Source organism: Moschus berezovskii, chromosome X, assembly GCF_049115385.1.
Source record: "Moschus berezovskii isolate FMDL1 chromosome X, NW_MosBer_1.0, whole genome shotgun sequence".
NCBI lineage: Eukaryota > Metazoa > Chordata > Mammalia > Artiodactyla > Moschidae > Moschus > Moschus berezovskii.
The window spans coordinates 109,224,731-109,244,321 of NC_142488.1; the positions used below are offsets into that span (position 1 = coordinate 109,224,731).

The 19,591-nt window shown below is 41.8% G+C and overlaps 1 protein-coding gene across 2 annotated transcripts in view; it reads left to right on the forward strand.

The window, feature by feature from the left end:
* DOCK11 (dedicator of cytokinesis 11) overlaps window positions 1-19,591 on the forward strand; it is a 224,302-nt gene that overhangs the window by 88,098 nt on the left and 116,613 nt on the right. For both annotated transcript variants that reach the window (XM_055437858.2, XM_088834017.1), the window contains exons 11-14: window positions 1,168-1,308; window positions 2,535-2,747; window positions 14,811-14,933; window positions 16,540-16,622. In XM_055437858.2, the coding sequence (XP_055293833.2) occupies window positions 1,168-1,308; window positions 2,535-2,747; window positions 14,811-14,933; window positions 16,540-16,622 (560 nt within the window). The remainder of the gene's footprint in view (window positions 1-1,167; window positions 1,309-2,534; window positions 2,748-14,810; window positions 14,934-16,539; window positions 16,623-19,591) is intronic.

The window sequence follows — 19,591 nt, forward strand, 5'->3', positions numbered from 1 at the left end:
GTCTGTTCAGACAATCAGAATGAATAGATGAACTCAGATCGCCTGAGCTGGGTGAGCTGAAGGGGGATTCAGTGAGTTTCTTTGAGGGGGGAGGGTACAGATTCCTCCCCTGCTGGGAGGAATTTCTTGACTCCCAGTATCTTTTTTTAAACTTTATTTTGAAGTACCAATAATTTAAAAAATATATCTCAGTGGCATCCAGGATTCATCCCCCAGCTCTGTTAGAAGCTGAGCTCAGTGGTTTTTAGTTTCCTATGCACATACCTCACCCTCTGTCCATCCTTTCAATGTAGGTGGTCCCCAGGGTTCCAGCCTCATCCTCCTCACCCTAGTTGCCACTGATTCTGAAATCCGGATCTCCAACCCACACCTTTCCTATTTTCCAACCACTTACTTGTATCCTTTCAAACTCAGCATATCCTAAACTGAAGTCATTGTCTCTATTCGCCCTCTCCCTATATCTGCTATTCATTTTTATTTCACAACTAAGTTTATAACATCACAATCTACTGAATTTCTACTGAATCTTCCAAGTTATTCTTGCCTCCCATATCCATTCATGTCAAATTTGTTTCATGCACAGCTCAGAAAAGAAACACAACTCCTACCATCCTGGAACACAGTATTTTGTGGGGAGGACAAACAATAAATAATGAAGTAAATGTTGAAAATAATGTTAGAAAATTAATTAAGGAAAGGGAGTATAGGCTGTCAGAGAGTATATAATTCTATATAGGGAGTTAAGGAAGGTCTCTCTTTGGGACTGCCAGTTGATTAGAGACTTGAATGAAATGAGGGAGTAAACCATGCATCTATCTTGGGGGAAGAGAGTTCCTGAGAGAACAGCAAGTTCAAAGGTCCTGAGGCGGGAGTGTACTTGGTGTGCTGGAAAAATAACCAAAGAGGCTGGTGGAGCTGAAACAGAGGAAGGGGTCAGGCTTGAGTGGTAGGAGATGAAATCAGAGGAGCGGCGTCAGGAGGCAGAGATTTATATCAGTGTTAGAACCTTAGTGTAAGAACACTACAGAGGCTCATTGAATGAAAAAATTAGAAGAGTTCAAATGAAGAATGGACAGAGATCTGTTAGATTTTGCGTTTTACTTAGAGATCTATGTTCATGTGAATTCTATTTTGGGAGAGAAATGATTCATATTATCTGTTTTTTAGAGGTTGGACTTTTCAGGAATTGAACCTGATATAAAGCCATTTGAGGAAAAGTGCAATAAACGTTTCTTGGTAAATTGCCATGATTTAATGTTCAATATCTTGGGTCAAGTTGGAGACAATGCAAAAGGACCACCCACAAACGTATGTATGACTTTTTCTTCTACCTCCCTTAAACCAGTACACTAAAGAAACTACTTTTTTTTTTCTTTTTTGCTGAGAACTAATTTACTGGGTGAAAATTCCATTGTTACATGTTACAATAAATTTGACATAGAAGAATTTTATTCGTCTTTCTTTTGCCAGAATAGGAATATGTTTTCATCTTGAGAGGATTTATGAAAGACTTTACCTTTTCAAAATAGCAGACAGAGTAGGTAGGCACCTGACCTTCAGGAGGGACATATCTCCAGAACCTGGAAAGTCCTCAAATTTGTAAATTTTACTAGAGAATATGACTTCTGTGAAATTGACTCATAGCCATGAATAGGGAACACCAAAGCCATGGAGGAACATGGAGGCTGTGCAGTCAGCTTGTCTCACTCAGTATTCTCGTGGAGTGAATTCATTGTGTTCTGCACAGAAAATTCTAGTTATTAGCTGTCACGGATCATTTGAGCTGCTTAGGAATACTTGAAACTATGAATGTAAAATCGCCAAAGAGACTGCATTTTCTGTTCACATTTTTTTGTTTTCTTTTTTTTTGGGGGGGGAAGGGAGTTCTAGTTTATGTTTGAAAAGTAGCCAGTGATGCTTTATTCTCTTATGAAGTAGCTGAGATGCACTAGCAGACTCTCAGTGTGTAAAGGGTTAATCTTTATGCCATCTGGCATGAAATTTCTCTTTGTGACCAGCTTTCAAATGCCATCTGTAGACAGGAATCATGTCTTCCAAAACTGCTGATGGGGCAAAGCTTTTGTCAAGTAATTTGATTTTGACTGATATTAGCTCTTATTAAGTGTATAATCCAGTATGCTGTAATATAGAAAAAAGGAAGATTCATTTCTACTGTGTAATATTGGCATTATTTTTAGGTAATTTCAATAAGCCTATGGAGAATTAAAATTTATTCATAGAATAATTGATGTTCTTTAAGTGTGGCTTCCGATTTCTACTCATCATTTAAAAAAATTTATAACTTACGTAATTACACTGGACAAAAGTTACAATTTGAGAGCCTGTTATTTAGAAAGCTCTTTCTCATATGCAAATGAGCCATAATACAATTTTAGCTGAATGTTGAACTCAGAAAGGAACTGTAATCACAGAAAATTGAAGAATAAAAAAAAATTTTCTGTAATTTATGTCCCTCCCCCAGCCCACCTAAAATAAAAGTCATTGTTTAAAAATGTAATGGTTTTCATTTCCAGGTTGAACCCTTTTTTATTAATCTTGCCTTGTTTGATGTGAAGAACAACTGTAAGATTTCAGCTGACTTCCATGTAGACTTGAATCCCCCATCTGTCCGTGAAATGCTCTGGGGCCCTTCAAGCCAACCAGCTACTGATGGTACCCCAAGAGGCTCTTCACCTGAGTCTTTCATTCACGGAATTGCCGAATCTCAGTTACGCTACATAAAGCAGGTAAGGAATCTTTTAGCCTTGGTAGCACGTTCAGAATAAGAAACAGAAAGACCCTTGGGTTCTTTCATAGTTTCAGGCCAATGTTTTAATGTTTTCATGGGCATTCCATCTTTTGTAGGGTCTGTGTATAGCTGTTTTTCTGGTGACTGAAGTTGGAGGGGATAAAAGGGAAAACGGCAAATATGCTAATAATACCCTAGTGAAGTGGGACGTGATGGGAATCTCAAAGGAAGTATTTTGTGAGATGGACTGCAGATGACACAGACACACCCCTGGACTCATGCACATACTTTTGAGCAAGGCAATAAGTACCTGAAAGGCTGTTTTCTTTGAAGAAAAAGTTGACCCTAGAATAACCTTCCCTCTCCCATTCCCATTTCAAGTAGGTAGCTTTAATGGAGCATAAACACTCCTTACACAAGGAGTTCTTATGTCACAGCCGTCCTGTCTGATACAAAGAATCCCCTTTAGAAACAGCCAAACAGTTCCCTTGCATTTTTGACCTCTGATCAGACCAGAAGCCTTAAGAGGTTAGGCAGAGCAGAACTGACAGTCTGCCTTCTAGACTTTTGCAATTGAAAGGAAATTAGAGTGTTGCAGAGAACTAAAGCAGGAAGAAGCAGAACAAAGAAGCTCACATTGTGAGGAGATTTATTTTACCCCAAATAAAAATGTTATTCCTTCCATGTCCTAGCTATTGTAATTAATTCTGCAATGAACATTGGGTGCATGTGTCTTTTGAAAAGAAAGTGAGAGTCGCTCAGTTGTGTCCAACTCTTTACGACCCCATGGACTATACAGTCCATGGAATTCTCCAGATCAGAATATTGGAGTGGGTAGCCTTTCCCGTCTCCAGGGGATCTTCCCAACCCAAGGATCAAACCCAGGTCTCCCACACTGCAGGTGGATTCTTTACCAGCTGAGCCATCAGGGAAGCATGTGTCTTTTAGAATTGTGGTTTTCTCAGGATATGTGCCCTCTTAGTGGGATTACTGGGTCATATGGTAGTTGTATCCCTAGTTTTTAAAGGAATGTCCATATTGTTCTCTATAGTGGCTATATCAATTTACATTCCCAGCAGCCATGTATATAATGCAATATTACTCAGCCATAAAAAGGAACGAATTTGAGTCAGTGGTAGTGAGGTAGGTGAACCTGGAGCCTGTTCTATAGAGTGAAGCAAGTGAGAAAGAGAAAAACAAATATCATATATTAACACACACACACATATATATATGGAATCTAGAAAAATAATACTGATGAACACATTTGCAGGGAAGGAATAGAGGTGAAGAAGTAGCGAACAGACTTGTGGACACAGCAGGGGAAGGAGAGGGTGGGACGAATTGAGAAAGTGGCACTGACATATATGCACTATCGTGTGTAAGACAGCTAGCTGGTAGGAAGCTGCTGTATAACACAGGGAGCCCAGCCTGGCGCTCTGTGACCACCTAGAGAAGTGGCATGAGAGCGGGGAGGGAGGCTCTCGAGGAAGGAGACAGGCTCTTGAGGAAGGAGACATATACATAATTATGGCTGATTCGCATTGTATAGCAGCCACGAGCTGGAATCAAGATTGCTGGGAGAAATATCAATAAACTCAGATATGCAGATGACACTACCCTTATGGCAGAAAGTGAAGAGGAACTCAAAAGCCTCTTGATGAAAGTGAAAGAGGAGAGTGAAAAGGTTGGCTTGAAGCTCAACATTCAGAAAACGAAGATCATGGCATCTGGTCCCATCACTTCATGGGAAATAGATGGGGAAACAGTGGAAACAGTGTCACACTTTATTTTTTTGGGCTCCAAAATCACTGTGGATGCTGACTGCAGCCATGAAATTAAAAGACGATTACTCCTTGGAAGGAAAGTTATGACCAATCTAGATAGCATATTAAAAAGCAGAGACATTACTTTGCCAGCAAAGGTCCATCTAGTCAAGGCTATGGTTTTTCCCGTGGTCATGTATGGATGTGAGAGTTGGACTGTGAAGAAAGCTGAGTGCCGAAGAATTGATGCTTTTGAACTGTGGTGCTGGAGAAGACTCTTGAGAGTCCCTTGGACTGCAAGGAGATCACTCCTGGGTGTTCATTGGAAGGACTGATGCTAAAGCTGAAACTCCAATACTTTGGCCACCTCATGCGACGAGTTGACTCACTGGAAAAGAGTCTGATGCTAGGAAGAATTGGGGGCAGGAAGAGAAGGGGACGACAATGAGATGGCTGGATGGCATCACCGACTCGATGGACATGAGTTTGAGTGAACTCCGGGAGTTGGTGATGGACAGGGAGGCCTGGCGTGCTGTGATTCATGGGGTCGCGGAGAGTCGGACGTGACTGAGCAACTGACTGAACTGAACCAAGACAACATTGTAAAACAGTTATTCCCCTGATTAAAAAAAAGTTACTTTTTTTCCTGATTATACAGATAAATACATTATTTTATAGAAAATTCAAGGAATAGAAAAAGTACTAAAGAAGAAAATAAAAAATCACCACCCATAAATGATAACTATTAACATTTTGGCCAACATTTTTCTAAATATCTCTGTTGTGTATGTGTAAACATATATACATTATGTGTGCTCTTACAAACTGTATTATAGTCCTTCTGTTTTATACCTACTGTATTCATTCAGCATCTTGTTTATCATCCTGTATCACTCTCTGGATCCGTTACATTTTTATTAAAGAATAAGATGGTGAATATGGTGATTTAGCTTATTAGGATATTTCTAATTTTGGCATATCATAAATAACACTACTGCATCCTTGTAGCTCATTTGTATTATCTCCTTAGAATAAATTTTAAGCATTGGGCATTTCGGTGTCAAAGATTATGCTCATTGATTCAGATTGCCCAATAGTAGGGGACTGACATGTGTTGTCACTTACCTCTGTTGGCTGTGGATCTGTGGTCGTTTTCCCCCATGTTACCCCTCATTCCCTTGGTTTGTTACTCGACTGTGGTTGTCACATATATGAACATTCCACTCTGATGGCCTGTGCTTCTAAAAGAGAGATTGAGCAAAACAGTATTATAAGTATTTGAGAACCTGCTATTGAATTATATGTTGAAAATTTTCCACACAATGCCAAATAAGTCCTTGTAAGCCAATGATGTATTTGATGCCTTACTTCAATGTGTTCAGCTGTCTGTTCAAAGCAAGAAGTTTGAATTGTAGTTTCAGATGTCATGCCATTTATAACCCAGGTTGGAAGAAAATCAACATTTTTAAATATCTCTTGTGTGCCAAAATCTTCCACTGATGTCTCATGTAAACATGATTTCCTTGTAAAATATAATTATGACTGTTTTTCAGATCAGGGAGGCTAAGTAAGCTGCCTACCATGGCAAAGCCAATAGTTGTGAAGTTGGGATTTGAACCTAGGTCTGTTTGAAAGCAAGAGAGTTCCAGAAAAACATCTATTTCTGCTTCATTGACTATGCCAAACCTTTGACTGTGTGGATCACAATAAACTGTGGAACATTCTGAAAGAGATAGGAATACCAGACCACCTGACCTGCCTCTTGAGAAACCTGTATGCAGGTTAGGAAGCAACAGTCAGAACTGGACATGGAACAACAGACTGGTTCCAAATAGGAAAAGGAGTACGTCAAGGCTGTATATTGTCACCCTGCTTATTTAACTTATATGCAGAGTACATCATGAGGAACGCTGGGCTGGAAGAAGCACAAGCTGGAATCAAGATTGCTGGGAGAAATATCAATAACCTCAGATATGCAGATGACACCACCCTTATGGCAGAAAGTGAAGAGGAACTCAAAAGCCTCTTGATGAAAGTGAAAGAAGAGAGTGAAAAGGTTGGCTTGAAGCTCAACATTCCGAAAACAAAGATCATGGCATCTGGTCCCATCACTTCATGGGAAATAGATGGAAAAACAGTGGAAACAGTGTCAGACTTTATTTTTGGGGGCTCCAAAATCACTGCGGATGCTGATTGCAGCCATGAAATTAAAAGACGCTTACTCCTTGGAAGGAAAGTTATGACCAACCTAGATAGTATATTAAAAAGCAGAGACATTACTTTGCCAACAAAGGTCCGTCTAGTCAAGGCTATGGTTTTTCCCGTGGTCGTGTATGGATGTGAGAGTTGGACTGTGAAGAAAGCTGATCGCCGAAGAATTGATGCTTTTGAACTGTGGTGCTGGAGAAGACTCTTGAGAGTCCCTTGGACTGCAAGGAGATCCAACGAGTCCATTCTAAAGGAGATCAATCCTGGGTGTTCATTGGAAGGACTGATGCTAAAGCTGAAACTGCAATACTTTGGCCACCTCATGCGACGAGTTGACTCACTGGAAAAGACTCTGATGCTGGGAAAGGTTGGGGGCGGGAGGAGAAGGGGACGACAGAGAATGAGATGGCTGGATGGGATCACTGACTCTGTGGACATGAGTTTGAGTGAACTCCAGGAGTTGGTGATAGACAGGGAGGCCTGGCATTCTGTGATTCAAGGGGTCACAGATAGTCGGACACGACTGAACGACTGAACTGAACTGAACTGAACTGAACTGTTTGAAAGACCTCAGGCAACAAAATTAGGCAGAATGTAATTAAATGCTGATATGTATAACACGCTGATCACTTTGGAAGTCTTTCATATCTCTCCTTGCTATTCTTTGGAACTCTGCATTCAAATTGGTATATCTTTGTTTTTCTCCTTTGCTTTTCACTTCTCTTCTTTTCACAGCTATTTGTAAGGCCTCTTCAGACAACCATTTTGCCTTTTTGCATTTGTTTTCCATAGTGATGATCTTGATCACTGTGTCCTGTACAGTGTCAGGAATCTCTGTCCATAGTTCTTCAGGCACTCCGTCTATGAGATCTAATCCCTTGAAACTATTTGTCACTTCCACTGTATAATCGTAAGGGATTTGATTTAGGTCATACCTGAATGGTCTAGTGGTTTTCCCTACTTTCTTCAATTTAAGTCTAAATTTGGCAATGAGGAGTTCATGATTGGAGCCACAGTCAGCTCCCGGTCTTGTATTTGCTGACTGTATAGAGCTTCTCCATCTTTGGCTGCAAAGAATATAATCAATCTGATTTTGGTATTGACCATCTGGTGATGTCCATGTGTAGAGTCTTCTCTTGTGTTGTTGGAAGAGGGTGTTTGCTATGACCAATGTGTTTTCTTGGCAAAACTCTATTAGCCTGTGCCCTGCTTCATTCCGTGCTCCAAGGCCAAATTTGCCTGTTACTCCAGGTGTTTCTTGACTTCCTACTTTTGCATTCCAGTCCCCTATAATGAAAAGGACGTTTTTTGTGTGTTAGTTCCAGAAGGTCTTGTAGGTCTTCATAGAACCATTCAACTTCAACTTCTTCAGCATTACTGGTTGGGGCATAGATTTGGATTACTGTGATTTTGAATGGTTTGACTTGGAAACGAACAGAGATCATTCTATCGTTTTTGAGATTGCATCCAAGTACTGCATTTCAGACTCTTTTGTTGACTCTGATGGCTACTGCATTTTTTCTAAGGGATTCTTGCCCACAGTATAGATATAATGGTCATCTGACTTAAATTCACCCATTCTAGTCCTAGTTCTCTGATTCCTAAAATGTCGACATTCACTCTTACCAGCTCCTGTTTGATCACTTCCAATTTGCCTTGATTCATGGACCTAACATTCCAGGTTTCTATGCAATATTGCTCTTTATAGCATCAGACTTTACTTTCATCACAAGTCACGTCCACAACTGGGTGTTGTGTTTGTTTTGGCTCTGTCTCTTCATTCTTTCTGGAGTTACTTGTCCACTGATGTCCAGTAGCATATTGGGCACCTACCGACCTGGGGAACTCATCTTTCAGTGTCCTATCTTTTTGCCTTTTCATACTGTTCTTGGGGTTCTCAAGGCAAGAATACTGAAGTGGTTTGCCATTCCTTTCTCAAGTGGACCACTTTTTGTCAGAACTCTCCACCATGACCCGTCCATCTTGGGTGGCCCTACACTGCATGGCTCATAGTTTCACTGAGTTAGACAGGCTGTGGTACATGTGGTCAGATTGGTTAGTTTCCTGAGATTGTGGTTTTCAGTCTGTCTGCCCTCTGATGGAGAAGGATAAGAGGCTCATGGAAGCTTCCTGATGGGAGAGACTGACTGAGGGGGAAATTGGGTCTTGTTCTGATGGACGGGGCGTCCTCAGTAAATCTTTAATCCAATTTTCTGTTGATGGGTGGGGCTGTGTTCTCTCCCTGTTATTTACCTAGGGCCAAACTATGGTGGGAGACTCCCTGGTGGCTCATGCGGGAGACCCGGGTTCAATCCCAGGGTCCAGACGATCTCCTGGAGAAGGGAATGGCAACCAACTCCAGTATTCTTGCCTCCTCCTGACCCCTCCTGTGGCTTAGATGGTAAAGCGTCTGTCTACAATGTGGGAGACCCGGGTTTGATCCCTGAGTTGGGAAGATCCCTTGGAGAAGGAAATGGCAATCCACTCCAGTACTATTGCCTGGAAAATCCCTTGGACAGAGGAGCCTGGTAGGCTACAATTCATGGGGTCGCAAACAGTTGGACATGCCTGAGCGACTTTACAAACTATGGTGGAGGTCATGAAGATAATGGTGACCTCCTTCAAAAGATCCAATGCATGCACTGCTACACTCAGTACCTCCAACCCTGCAGCAGGCCATCACTGACCCACGTCTCTGCCAGAGTTTCCTGGACTCTCAGGGCAAGTCTGAATCATATGAATAAAGGACAGAAATGGTATGGACCTAACAGAAGCAGAAGATATTAAGAAGAGGTGGCAAGAATACACAAAAGAACTATACAAAAACGATCTTCAGGACCCAGATAATCATGATGGTGTGATCACTCACCTAGAGCCAGACATCCTGGAATGCGAAGTCAAGTGGGCCTTAGGAAGCATCACTAAGAACAAAGCTAGTGGAGGTGATAGAATTCCAGATGAGCTAATTCAAATCCTAAAAGATGACGCTGTGAAAGGGCTGCACTCAATATGCCAGCAAATTTGGAAAACTCAGCAGTAGCCACAGGACTGGAAAAGGTCAGTTTTTATTCCAATCCCAAAGAAAGGCAATGCTAAAGAATGCTCAAACTACCGCACAATTGCACTCATCTCATACACTACTAAAGTCATGCTCAAAATTCTCCAAGCCAGGCTTCAGTAGTACGTGAACTGTGAACTGCCAGATGTTCAAGCTGGATTTAGAAAAAGCAGAGGAACCAGAGATCAAATTGCCAATGTCTGTTGGATCATCAGAAAAGCAAGAGAGTTCCAGAAAAACATCTATTTCTACTTTATTGACTATGCCAAAGCCTTTGACTGTGTGGATCACAATAAACTGTGGAAAATTCCGAAAGAGATGGAAATACCAGACCCCCTGACCTGCCTCCTGAGAAATCTGTATGCAGGTCAGGAAGCAACAGAATTGGACATGGAACAACAGACTGGTTGCAAATAGGGAAAGGAGTACGTCAAGGCTGTATATTGTCACCCTGCTTATTTAACTTATATGCAGAGTACATCATGAGAAATCCTGGACTGGAGGAAGCACAATCTGGAATCAAGAATGCCGGGAGAAATATCAATAACCTCAGATATGCAGATGACACCACCCTTATGGCAGAAAGTGAAGAAGAACTAGAGAGTCTCTTGATGAAAGTGAAAGAGGAGAGTGAAAATGCTGGCTTAAAGCTCAACATTCAGAAAACAAAGATCATAACATCTGGTCTCATCACTTCATGGAAAATAGATGGGGAAACAGTTACAGACTTTATTTTTTTGGGCTCCAGAATCACTGCAGATGGTGACTGCAGCCATATAATTAAGACTTTTGCTCCTGAGAAGAAAAGTTATGACCAACCTAGACAGCATATTAAAAAGCAGAGACATTACTTTGCCAACAAAGATTCGTCAAAGCTATGGTTTTTCCAGTGGTCATGTGTGGTTGTGAGAGTTGGACTATAAAGAAAACCGAGGGCCAAAGAATTGATGCTTTTGAACTGTGGTGTTGGAGATGACTCTTGAGAGTCCCTTGCACTGCAAGGAGATACAACCACTCCATCCTAAAGGAAATCAGTCCTGAGTATTCATTGAAAGGACTGATGCTGAAACTGAAACTCCAATACTTTGGCCACCTCATGTGAAGAGTTGACTCACTGGAAAAGACTCTGATGCTGGGAGGGATTGGGGGCAGGAGGAGAAGGGGACGACAGAGAATGAGATGGTTGGATGGCAGCACCAACTCAATGGACATGAGTTTGAGTAAACTCCGGGAGTTGGTGATGGACAGGGAGGTCTGGCGTGCTGCAGTCCATGTGGTCACAAAGAGCTAGCCATGACTGAGCGACTGAACTGAACTGAATTAATGTATAACACAATGGGAGTGGAGGGGTTTGGAATGTGAGGAGGCTTCAGGGGTTGGGAGTTGTCTTAGAAGATGGCACAGAAGTTGTGGAACCTGAGGGAGGCTTCAAAGGAGTAGATGAGAGCTGCAGAGGTGAGAATGAATGGAAGTGGCCTCAAATGGCTTGATCATTTTGCACTCTTTTCCCAGATCCAGTAAAGACATCAGGAAGTGGTCATTTATTTCAAATAGTTGAACATTTCCTTTTGAAGAAGTCTTTTTCTTCAACTTCTTCCGTTTAGGACTAGGGTACAGTACTGTATAGGGAGAGACAGTATTAGCAGATCTGAACACTAATCTGAGCTCATTGATTCTTTTTTCCAGCAATATTTTTTTTCAGCCTTCCTCTAGGTACTTTATCCATATGAAGTCATTTGTTTTTTCTTAATATTTATTTATTTAGCTGTGCCAGTTCTTAGCATGTGGGATGTGGGATCTTTAGTTGTAGCAGTTGAACCCGGGCCCCCTTCATTGGGAGTGTGGGGTCTTAGCCACTGGATCACCAGCGAAGTCCTTGTATGAAGTCATTTAATTCTTACCACACCCTAGTAAAGTAGATAGGTCCTATTCCTATCCCCATTTTACAGATGAGGAAACTGAGGCACAGAGCAACCAGGTGACTCATTCAAGGTCCCAGAGCTACTGTGGTGAGGAACAGGACCTGAATCTAGCTCTAGCAGGCCCCAGAGTGCAGCTTGCCCCTTCCCACCCATGCCCCCTGCCGTTCTGCTTCCCTGTCACCCTAGTGAGGGACATGGCGCTTCCCTGGCACTCGTGGAAAGTGTGAAGACCCCATCCCCTACAGAAGGCTGTTCAAGCGGCAGCAGGATCTATAGGAAGAGGCCACCCTCTCCCAGGGCTTGGTGGATGGTGGCGCTTGGGGACTATTCTAGGCTCTCCCCATCTGCTCCTTGGAGAGTCTTTCTCTGTAGTGGATTCCTGAGGAGCAACAGGTGACCACAGGAAAAGGAAGAAGCTGAGCCCATCGAGTAGTTTTGCCTTCCTGACACCAGCCAGCTACTATGACCAGTCACTTCACTCTCAGCTGCCTGACAGTTCCTTCCCAAGTGCCTGGACAGTGCTCGGTGCCCCGGGTCCCTCAAGATGACCTAGGGTGGGGCTGTGGGCGAGGTGCTGACTCTTGGGAGTCTATTTGTGTGCTTCCCACTGGGGGTCATCAGGTGTGGAGCTAGTGAAAAAGGGCACTGCTACCACATGCCCTGCCACGCCCTGGGGGGCTAAGCACTGGGAACTGGAGTGGGGACACCTGGCCCATTCCTTAGAGGGAGGGGGCAGTGACGTGGATGACAGACACCCTGAAGAGAGGCAGGCAGAGCCATGCCGCCTTGGTGGGAAAGGAGGGCCTTGTCCTGAAGAGCCAGACTCCCAGCTTATCTGGGATTCCAGGGTGTTCTCTAGCTAACCCTGTGTTCTGGGGAGTGGGGAAAAGCTGGAAGCTAAGGGGCAGAAGGCAGAGCTGCCTCAGCGGGTTTCCCCCTACCTCGGAATCCAGGTTAGTGGAACAAGGAACATCTCTTTGCTTCAGCATTCTCCTGTGTCTAAGGTGCCCCATCCCAGAAAGCACTGGCCCTGTGCCAACCCACCGAATTTGCTCAGTACAGTGGGGCTGCTAGTGAGAGCAGTAGTCACAGGGATCACACAGTCAAAGCAGCTTCCTCTGATCCAATTGTCAAATCCTTTGACACGATCATGTTCGTTTCTGGCATCAGTGTAGGGAAATGGCTAGAGTACTGGGCATGGAAGGTGCTCAGTCAATGTTAGTTGCGGCAGTCAGCAGCGTTGCTCTTCTCATCCAGCTTTATCAGATGAGACAATGGGAGCCTGTGTTGATAGGCTGAGCGGCTCTGTCACCTGGGCTGTATTGTCTGGATGCCCTAATCGTCACCCACTTACTCACTGCACGAACCTCCCTAAACCTCAGTTTCTTAATCTATAAGAAGTGTGTATCGTAGTGCCTGTGTTTGAGGGTTTTTATGAAGACGAGAAAAAAAGTGAAAAATGTTAGTGACTCAACCAGGTCAAATTATTTGTGACCCCATGGATTGTAGCTTTCCAGGCTCCTCTGTCCATGGAATTTCCCCAGGCAAGAATACTGGAGTGACTTCCCTTCTCCAGGGGATCATCCCAAAGACTAAGGGAGAGGGTGCACAAAAGCACAGTTATGTGACAATCAAAAGCCTGAGATCGTGCTCAAAGTGCACGAATCCATTCAAGAGGATTACAAAATAGCTATTTCTCTTGTCATAGCCCATTTCATAGATGGGAAATCTGAGCTATAGAGAGGATGTGACTTTATCTAAACCCATAAATAGTGGGGCCAGAATTTGAACCCAGGAAATTTGACTCCTGGAACAGCTTTTAACCACTTTCTTCCATCCTTGCTGCTTGGGAATCCAAAGGTGAATCAGCCATAATCCAGAACCCTTAGACGCCATTTGGATTTGGGGGGATTACTTAGTGTCCTCCACTCAGTTTTCTCTTCTTTCCTGTCTACCTCAGAGAGTTCTGTCTGCAACAGATGAGCTCATGGGTCTGAAATGCTTTGAAAACTGGAACACAGTATCTTAACACAGTTGGTAATATACCAAGCAGACAAAATAAAACTTGGTAGAGTCCCAACGATGGATTTTTCCATTCAAATTCACTTGTGTGATGCTCCTTTAAGCAACAGACATCACCACCTAACGGGCTATTTGGAATATATTACATTTGGAAAGAGCTGAGCTGGACACGAGATGGTATAGTTGTTCCACATGGAACTTGGTAGCATCTACATTAGTCCCTGAAACAAAGTGTTTTGGGACAAAAGGAGTTTTTGGATCGTCTGTCTTCTACCTTTACATTGAGAGCACCAGAGCTCTTCCGCTGCAGCGAAGGAGTGTTTTCTATAGGATGATTTAGTTTTTATTCTATGAAGAAGATTAAAGTATTTTCATCCTTCTTAGCTACCTTTAGTAGTAGTTAAGGGTGAGTGAATTGCACTGGAGTTACAGGCAGCTACCTTTAAAAATGCATGTCCTGAAATGCATGCTGTTTTAGCACGTGCTACTTTAAGCCAAACAATACACATTGTATTGATTAGGCCTAAGTTCATTGGAAGGACTGATTCTAAAGCTGAAACTCCAATACTACTGAAACTCATGCGACGAGTTGACTCACTGGAAAAGACTCTGATGCTGGGAAAGATTAGGGGCGGGAGGAGAAGGGGACGACAGAGAATGAGGTGGCTGGATGGCATCACCGACTCGATGGAGATGAATTTGAGTGAACTCCGGGAGTTGGTGATGGACAGGGAGGCCTGGCATGCTGTTTCATGGGGTCGCAAAGAGTCGGACACAACTGAGCGACTGAACTGAACTGAAGGATGCACCTTGCATATACCGCCAAACACAAGAGGCTAAGCAGCCAGGGTGACACCTACATTTTGGGGACTAATAGATGTGAGACTGGTGACAAAATTGAAAATCACTCAGGACCTTTGAAAACTATATGAATGGAAATGCTATCTCTTACCAGGGCCCTGGACATGATCCTATGTTGAATATCAATATTCTGTGCTAAACACACTGCTAGGAATCAGTAACCAAGGAACTGTATGCATGAGATTATATTAAAGAAAAATCTAACAGAAGGAATTTTTTTCCAGGGAATTTTCTCAGTGACGAATCCACATCCTGAAATTTTCCTGGTTGCAAGAATTGAAAAGGTTCTCCAAGGAAACATCACACACTGCGCGGAACCCTACATCAAAAATTCTGACCCGGCAAAGGTATTTATAAAGATCATTTGTGAGCATTTTTGCCAAATGCAAAATTTGCCTTTTATTGATAGTTTAAATGATACTGTCAATAATCCCTCTGAAAAGAAAGACAATAACAAAAAAAAAAAAACAAAAACCAACATTCTTTCAGCATGCAATATATTCTGAAAATATTGTGTGCTCTGTGAGTATGCATGTTTAAGCTTGAAAATGACTTTTTTTTCCCTTTTCACATGGCAGTCTGATTTTTGCTTGTTTATAAAAATCAGAGCTAAAGGCTTTTAGGCAACATCTGTTCATTGACACTGTATCCTTGGAAATAGCTACTCTTCCTTTGTTCCCAGCCCTGCATATAGCCAAAGATGTCAGAGTAATGAGGGTAAAAATGACCCAAGTCCTGCAGTTTCCAAATGCCAAACTGTACTCAAATTTACTCCTGTCTCTGATGAAATGAGAAAAGAAAGACAAGATAGTGAGCCATTCATTAAGCTTCAGGGTATTCAATTTGAAGGAGTTTATTCTGAGATTTTTCTCTTCTTACTTTTTAAACATCACACCTGTCTGTCTTTCCTATAATGTTGGTGTGTGAAAGGGCAGGGATTGTGGGAAGATTGCCTAGGGGAGGGCATGGCAACCCACTCCAGTATTCTTGCCTGGAGAATCCCCATGGACAGAGGAACCCGGTGGGCTACAGTCCACAGGGTCACGAAGAATCAGACACAACTGAGTGACTAAGCACAGCACACATCTTTAAATGGCAACCTTAAAAGTCGGTGACCCAGATAATTCTCCAAATTTCTGGATCATGAATTCTGAACTTTTGGAAATTATTGATCTAATCCTCTCTCATTTTATAAATGAGAAAAGTCAGGCCCAAAGACGGAAAGCATTCATGGCATAGTTCATTAGTGGCAATCCAGCTTCTGAGTATTTGTGAGTCAGTCTGTTGTATGTAGCCTTTAATTGTGGATCAAAATAGTGTTTATTAAGTGGGAGATGCTGAGGAGATGTATGACTAATTTGTCGGGGGGAAAAGTCTCAACAATATAGATAAAAGCCTTTAGCATTCTGTATCCCTAGGGATAGCATAGAGGCAGCATTTCACAGCCTGTTTAGACTCTATAGGCAGTTTATCTCCTTTGTCATCTCCCAGTGCCTGTGCAAACAGCAGCTCCTACCCACGCTAAACTAATTGCATTGATTCTTGGTCATTTGGCTTTTATCTTGGGAGTAAAAAGGTCAGCAGTACCCAGAACCAACTTCAGCCAAGAATGATATGTATACGCCTGCTCATGTGTGAAAGGAAATAGACATTAAAACTTGCTTAATTTTTTCCAAGTAGCAGTCTTCAGTACAAAACATGCCCTACATCTATTTTGTCTTCTGATATCTTGATGAGGGCTCTGTTGATGAGAAAATCCATAACCTTAGGAAATACTTTTTATCTTGAAAAGTGGTTGACTGATGTGTGTTGTGTTTTATTTATAACTATTTCTGTATTGTGTTTTCCTAGTTTTTGATGTTTTGTATCAGTAAGTTGGGGAAATTATTTTTTCTGGGTGAGTCTCTAATAGTTTGGACAAATCTGAGCCTATCTTTTTATTTCTAACCGTAGACGGCCCAGAAGGTGCACAGGACAGCTAAGCAAGTGTGTAGCCGCCTTGGACAATACAGAATGCCCTTTGCTTGGGCTGCCAGGTTTGTACAAATATATTTCTGACCCATCTATTCATGCTCCTGTGTGAAGTTGAGGGCTATTGTTCTTGCCAGCAGCATTCAGAAGTCTGTTTCTGACAAACCAGTTATATATTGGGACACTTCGGATGTATCTCAGTCTATTTAGGCTGCCTTAACAAGTTAAACTGGGTGGCTTAAACAACAGATGTTCATTTCTGATGATTTCTGAGGTTAGAAACTTGAGATCAGAGTGCATGGTTGGGTTCTGATGAGGACTCTTTTCCAGGTTTTAGACAACCAGTTTCTCCTTGTAGTCTCACATAGTGAAATGAGAGCAGGCTATCTCTCTGGCCTCTTATAAGGACACTAATCCTATTCATAAGGGCTACATCCTCATGACTGAATCACCTCTCAAAGGCCACACAAATACCATCACCTTGGGGATTAGATCTCAACATATGAATTTGGGAGTGTCGGGGCAGCAGAGTGACACAAACATTCAGTCTATAGCAGGATGTAAAAATCCTTTCTTTTAGAATTTGCTGTGCCTCAAAGACCCTTTCATTTTTTCAAATGTCTTGCTTCAGGGAAATTTTCTTTGGCTTGGGTTACTGATCTGACTGATACCACTTAATTTTATTGCATTTTAAAACAGAGTTTATTTGCTAAAGTGATGGAATTTTTTTTCCAGAAAACCAGAAATTGCAGTGAATTATGTACAATGTGCCCACTGTTTTAGAGTTGGCTGGGTTTATGCTTTGAAAAGCCATCATAGAGTAATTCTGAAAAACATACTAAAAACTAGAAGGCAAAAAGTGTAGCTGCTCAGTGCAAGTGTGTAATTACTTAGTAGATTTTCTTGCTTTCTGATGACACATTTGACAGCTTCTTCAGGGGCGGTATATTGGGAAGTGTGTTAATTGTGCCACATATCTGATGGCGGTTTATATGATTTTTCTCTAAATCTTGCCATTCTACCTACAGTGATGACTGAAACTGTATTCCTCACTTATACGCCCTTTGAAGTACAAGTTCACTGACTTGTTTATGGTACAACCTGTACAGCTCACTGAAACTTCTGGGGAAAGGGCACTATGTTCTGAATAATTCAATGAGTTATATTCAGTAGGTGCTGAGGAGTACCATAAGGGTAGGAGATTTAAGTTCAGTAACTGTTATATCACTATAATCATTTCACTTGGGAGAGGGTCTCAAAATGTGTTATATGTTGGTAGATGAAAAGGCACCTTGTCCTTATTTTGCCAACTAGTAAGAAATGTTAGCCAAGGATAGGTCAAGGGCAAAGAGTAGTGGAAGGTGGTGTACTTAGCTGTTCCAGAAGGTGAAACATACTTAGTGATGCTCCAGTGGCTGCTGCTGTTCCTATTGGTCAGAAAGTTCGTTCAGGTTTTAAAAACTAGAACGAACTTTTTGGCCAGCCCAATATTTGTGGTAATTAAGTGCTAACTGTACAAGGTGGGCTTCCCACGTGGTGCTAGTGGTAAAGAACCTACGTGCCAATGCAGGAGTTATAAGAGACACAGGTTCGATCCCTGGGTTGGGAAGATCCCCTGGAGGAGGAAATGGCAACCCATGCCTAGTTTTGTTGCTTGGAGAATATCATGGACAGAGGAGCCTGGTGGGCTGCAGTCCATAGGGTCTCAAAGAATCAGACACGACTGAAGCGACTTAACACACATGCACATACAAGGCAGAGGTCTACGTGCTTAACATATATTTCTTTTAGAGGGAAGTACTGTTCTTCCCTATCTTGGAGATGAGGAATTTGAGTCACAGAAATAAAAAAAAATCCTTGCCTAAGTTCACATGGCATGTGTGTAAGCAGGTCTCAGAATTAACAGCACCTGAATTCAGAGCCTGGTATAGACAGCCATGGCACATGCTCTCCACCCCTTTTTAGGCCACATCAGTAACTGCTTGATGCTAATGTGCTTGTAGAAAAATAAATTGTAAAATCTTCAAAGTTAGAAGCTTTAATCCCCAGTTCTGATGTGGAATTATGCTGGTTTTTTTTCTTCTCAAATTATTTTGGTTGTTAGCAGCAACAGGAACTGACTCTAAAGACTTGGCTGGGATATTTAAAAGCTGTGTGATAAACCCCTGTTTACTGAAAATAAAGGAGGTATGCTTAGAAGTAGGAATGATAGTTAGTGCCTGTAACCACATTTTTCAGAGGCTCTGCCAGGGGAGATTGTGCTTTTAGCCATAGTTGCGTCTAGTGTGTTGGATGCTTGTATATTACTTCCTGTTCTGGCAGTAAAACAGCTACTTGGAAAATGAAAGAAGAGAAGGAGGAAGGACTAATTCCAATTCATATTAGAAATTTTATAGATATATTATTAATAAAAATACTTTTAACTGTAAAGAAAAAAAATTTAAAAAAAAAGATATATTATAAACTCTATATAAGTTTATCTTAAAGATTTAATTCAGTTTTTATCAACTTCACTGAAATATAATTTATCTTTGATTAAAATGCACATTTATATGTCCAGCTTGATAAATTTTCACAGATGTATATAGTCATATAACTACCACCCCAACCAAGATCTAGAATATTTCTATCACTTCAGAGAGTTCCTTACATCCCTGTCCAATCAACCATCCACTCCCAGCCAGGCAACCACTGACCTTAGGTGACTTTTACCTATTCTGGACTTCATATCAATGGAATCATGCAGTATGTAACCTTGCCTATGGTTTCTTGTTCTCAGTCTGTTTTTGTATTTTATCCATAATGTTGTATCAGTTGTTCACTGAGTAGTATTCCATTTTAAGAATATACCACGATTTGCTTATCCATTCATTTGTTGATGAATATCTGGGTGGTTGACAGTTTGGGGCTATAACAAATAAATCTATGAATATTCACGTACCATGTGGAAATATGCCTAGGAGTTGAATTGCAGGATCAGAGGGTAGGTGTATGCTTAACTTCATGAGAAACTGCCAAATTATTTTCCAAAAGA